Source organism: Cavia porcellus, unplaced genomic scaffold, assembly GCF_034190915.1.
Source record: "Cavia porcellus strain 051 isolate PalLab524CR breed Dunkin Hartley unplaced genomic scaffold, mCavPor4.1 scaffold_26, whole genome shotgun sequence".
NCBI classification, from domain to species: Eukaryota; Metazoa; Chordata; class Mammalia; order Rodentia; family Caviidae; genus Cavia; species Cavia porcellus.
The window spans coordinates 23,245,502-23,250,845 of record NW_026947509.1 but is presented as its reverse complement, the minus strand read 5'-3'; the positions used below and the strand labels follow the sequence as shown (position 1 = coordinate 23,250,845).

Below are 5,344 nucleotides of genomic sequence, written 5' to 3'. Positions count from 1 at the left end.
CTGTCTGTTGCTAGAGATTAAGACTTGGTTTGGGGAGGAGTTATTATTTTACTTACTACAGTGGCCATGCTTGGATTTTTCTTTTCCATAATGAGAAAATGGAGGGATATATATATATATATATATATATATATATATATACACACACACACACACACACACACACACAGCATAATTCAGTAAAAAAAAAGAAATCAGTTACTTTATTTCCTTAGTGCTTCTGATTTTCATCCTAAATTATATGGAAAAATTAACACATTATGTATACAGTTCTATCTGTGAATATTGAATTCTAACTGTACAGATTTATGATTCTATTACAAAATCATGGTACATAATTTTTTTATCACATCGAAAACTTTTTTGTGCTATTGCACTATAATCATAGTCTGTGCATCCCTAACTCTGAACGCTTTGGTCTGTTCCTATTTGTATACTCTCAGAATGTCACATGAATGGAATCAAATAATGCCTAACCTCGTGAGAAGCTTGAACTTGGTTAAAGGAAGAACATGCCACTATGCAGTCTCCCTATCTCCATTTCTATGACCAAATTCAGTTTTTCCTGAACCTAAACATTTTAAACTTTCTACATCATTTTAGAAAATAACATCATTATGAATGAATTTATTTGGAACTGTAATTTCTAATGCTAGAAAAACATGTCAAGTTAACCAAAAATTAAAAACAAAAATCCACACAGGCAATGAAAAACAAAAAGGTTTAGTTGATAGTCATGCAAAATTTTATCTAAAATTTTATCAGTGGATGCTTTAGAGCTGCTTTTATTGATCAAATTGTACTCTAGCTGTTTTTATTTAGTCTCAGTAATTTATATTTTCCCACTGGTGTGGAATGACATAGCCACTAATTCACTAGTTTTCTTGCATTACTAAGATCTCAGTAGAATTGAATTATAGCAGTAGTGTACTTATTGTCTCAAGTGAAGCCTATACCTAACAAGTTATTTTATTAGTGAGAAGATACAAAAGCTCAAACTAGACATAATAGCATTCCATCACTAATGTAAGAAAAAAAAGGATGAAAAACAAGTCTCAATTGCACTGTCTACTTTGTACAAGGCTCTGCTGCTTGAAGGACAGAACTCAGTAAGCATCTATGATTTGACTGTTCAGAGATTGTCCAGAGAAGCTTACTTGCTATCTATAACAGCTTACTTATTATAGATATTTAATATCTATAATGTAGCTACCTTTTCATTACTGACATTTAAGGACAGGTGATGTGGTATTAGTTTGTAAATGCAACTAAGGACCAATAATATGTACTTTATCTGCTGACCTGGTAATTGATAGGACTTGATGAAATAATTTGCATGAACATTTTTGCCTGAGTTATTTACAAAACAACAGGACATTGAGTTTAGGTCTCCTAAATGCTGATTACCTGAAGTCCAGGAACAGCAACCTCTTGGCTTGTCCATGAAAAGATTGAATATCATTGAATATTCATCTAGTTAAGTTTGTAAGAGTGGAGTGTGCATTTGGGAGCTGAATCTTCCTACTGGAGGCCAAATCACAGCAAGAAAACACAAGTTTGTGAGGAGGAAAATGAAGAATCACAAGAAGAAAGGGTAAAAACGCATTACACCGGCCATCTAGATCCAAGGAGGGCTGACCCAGTAATTAAACGCTGTTTTAATAATTCATTTGTTATTTATGTAATTTTTCAGAAGATATGGATAAGAAAAACGGTAAGAAAAATAAAGTTACTGAATGAGGGCAAAACCTTACAGACCTACTCCACAAAAATATGATGTGGGGGGGGGCACAAGTAGAAAACACAGTATCAAACTGATTTTCAGTCATCACAACTGCTATGAGTTTCTGACATGAATGTGTTTCAACTTATGAAGAAAACAAAAGTATTGTTACTAAAGCACACCTATAATTCATTCATGTAGAAAAAGTAACACATTTTGTATGCAGTTCTGTCCACGAATATTGAGTTCTAGCTAATTATAATTTTATAAAATATTTTCAGTCAAACAGTTCAGTAACACTGAATTTCTGTTAATATCCTACCTTTATAGTTTTGTTGGGATTTCCTCGGTCAAAAGAAAGGCATAAACTGCCCACATTCTCTACTAACCTAGAAAAGTTTTTTTTCCTACAAGTGTACATTTAATGATAGAACCAATAAACATGTGCTCATGGTGCTGAGTCATGTCTGGAGGATTTTACCAGCTGTTCTTTAAACATATTTAGCTCCACCAGTCAGAATTTTAGAATTTAGAATTTCAGAATTTTGAATTTCAGAAATTTAGAATTTCAGAATTTTGAAAGATCTTACCTCAATGACAAATAAACTAATCATTTTTAATGTTATAAACTTGGGGGGATTCTGCATCTAAGAAGGAATTATGGACCATTTCTGTGCACTTATGTATGCTCTATCAGGGCTCCTTACAAAGTTTAACGAGGAAGACTTGTTTAATTTAGCTCCATCAGCTGCTCTAATATTTCCTCCCTCACTTTTACAGTGTCTCTGATAATGTAAGACTTTCTTTTCATAAAAAAATATTCAATAGCGTAAAGAGATTAAATAATTCATTATTTGTTGTCCATTTTTATTGGGACACAGGCAATGCACAATGCTAAAAAAGGCAAAGGTCAAGAAACTTCATTGTTTTGACTTCTTAGAAGTGTTAAACACTTTAACCATACCGGCTATGATTTTGTGATTTGACATGCCCAAAAGTGAGTCAAAATTTCAGGTGATTTAATTAGTTTTGCTTCTCATAAATGGCTGGTTTCTACAATGTCATCTGGAGTAGTTGTTGCATAAATGTGCTTGTACTGTTTACTAGTTCTGGTAAGACTAAAAACAAAATTGATTCTAAATTTGGTAAGAGACTGTCAAAATACCTGCTAGATATAGATGCCTCTTGAATGACAGAAGTACAGTCATGAGATTCCCCTAATAAGTGTGATATAGTTCAGTACCATGAGAAGATATAAATAATCTCATAAATAGTGAATTTCCTGATAGGAAAGTGTTGGGTAACTTTAAAGGGAAGATCAGTAGTGTGTTTATGGGGATTTCGGAAAGATCTGAAGATGCTTTAACAAAGCTTGGCAAGGCCAAAATGATCTTGTGACAAGGAGGATAGACTTGGGCCATATTAGCAAAAAATACATTAGGATAAACGTTTTATGAGGTCTTTATTCTTTGTTGTATTTTTAAGAAATACATCTAAAACATGGCCGTATCTTTAATATTCACACAATAATAATGGTCCACCTTAAATACTGATACCGTGATCGACTGATACCATGATCCTGGGAAGGCATATTGGATCGTTCAGGATACCTTTCCCTCAGAGGTGAGCACAGATAATAGCAGCTCATCTCGGTTCCCAGCAGAGGCAAAAGGAAAAAAATGCAATATCAAAATTTGTTAGCTGAGTAAACAGACCCGTGTTTACTCTGGCCTGAATGAACAGAGATGGGCTGTTGAAAGCTTTATGACAGAATTCAATATTGAGATTTCAATCTAAACCTGTAACAAAGAGAGTTACATTCTTTATTCTGTTTGACCCAAAACAAGCAACTGGACTAACATCAGTAGGAATACTGTTATATTCACAGGTAAGCAAAAGAGCTACAGAGATTAATTCAAGTAATTTTGCTTTTCTTTGATACAATAATTGATGACTACCTTAAGTAAGCAACAGCACATATTTTTGAGGATTCATGGTCACATTTTGGATTCCCTCAGTAATCCATTGTATGTAGTATTTTTAATTAAACACCAACCTCCCAGGTCCAACATACCACTGGATGAAATAACTAAGTATATCAGTTCGAGTTAACTTTTCTTTCAATATACCTATGTCTATTTTCAGCTTTACATTATCAAAGTAGGAGTTTGTTCATTTAGCAGGATGTTCAGGTTTCAGCCACAGAACAGTGTGACATGACTCATTCCCACTTGTTGTGTCAGGAAACCTTGATTTCCTGCTCTAGCACAGCTGCAACACAAAGCCCAGTACTTCTTTCCTGTCGGGCTCAAATCACAGTGCAGTGTCCTGAACCTGAAGAGAAAGAGGTGCCTTCTGTCTAGGAGAACACAAACATGTGGTTCTCCAGGCTGATACATTTGATCATGGCTTCAACATGGCTAGGTAGGAAGTTCTCATTAAGATTGGGCCTCCTCTGCGACCTAAGAATCGGAATGCAGTAAATGTATAGCAGGGACTTTGGGAAGATTGACTCACAGGGTACAGAAATGAAATTTCACTGTTTCTAGGACATAGCCCAATGTCTAACAGTAGTTGTGTCTTTTTTCCTTCAGGGTCCAGCATTGCTCAGAAAGTAACTCAAGCCCAGACAGCAGCATCAGTGCAGGAGACAGAAGCAGTGGTCCTGGACTGTACCTATGACACCAGCTCTACAAACTATGGTATCCTGTGGTACAAGCAGCCCAGCAGTGGGGAGATGATCTTCCTCATTCGTCAGGACTCTTACAAACAAAATGCAGCAGAAGGTCGCTACTCTTTGTATTTCCAGAAAGCAAGCAAGTTCATACAACTTGTCATTTCAGCTTCACAGCTGGGGGACTCAGGATTGTATTTCTGTGCACTGGCAGACAGCACAGTGAGAGGAATGCAAGAGGTAGGTGTACAAAAACCCTGCTGTAAGTCAGGAAGTCACCAACCCAAACAAGAAGTTGCCAAGGTTGTGGCCGCACAGGTGTCTCATGTTGGAGGAAGACATTCATTGTGAGAAACCCCTCTGTGGGTTCAAGACCAAATCCAGGGTTTTCAGTAATCATAATCATCTATATCACTGAAGCTGTGGCTCAAAGTTGATTGAAGCTGCAAAAGAAAGAACAACCACAATAGACAATTTGCCATTTGGGCATCAGATAGAGCTCAAAAAATTGTCTAAGTACATCAGAACTCATTCATACAAACTGAAAGTTTGTATGCTGTGCTGCCACAATCCATACAAACAGGAAAGTCTTATGAATTGTTGGGCTTATGGATGAATTTGTTTAAATACTGAATTGTTGGGAGCCGCGTCTGTGATAGCTCGCCTTGCGCGGCGGACGTGCGGCCTGTGGTAAAGAGCAAAGCCTGAGGTAGATTACCCCTCCCATCGAATATGTTAGTTTCCTGCTTACCGCGTAAACAACCCGCTCAACAATATAGTCTGCCTGGCAACTGATGATGTTAGCCAATCAGCTTGCCTTGCTTACTTTAACATGATTGGACACTGTACCCGTATATATACCGGTGCCACCCCTGGGCGGAAGAAGAAGCCAGGTAGAAGCCCAGAAGTAAAAGCCCAAAAGGAGCCGCGGAGAGCGGACCGGTAGA

The 5,344-nt window shown here is 36.8% G+C and overlaps 1 gene segment (V, D, J or C); it reads left to right on the top strand.

Moving 5' to 3' along the window:
• Positions 1 to 4,008: 4,008 nt before the first annotated feature.
• Positions 4,009 to 4,829, top strand: LOC106028671 (T cell receptor alpha variable 14/delta variable 4-like). The segment is given in 2 exon segments: positions 4,009 to 4,147; positions 4,318 to 4,829. Coding segments are annotated over 2 exon segments (480 nt in total).
• The last annotated feature ends 515 nt before the right edge of the window (positions 4,830 to 5,344 follow it).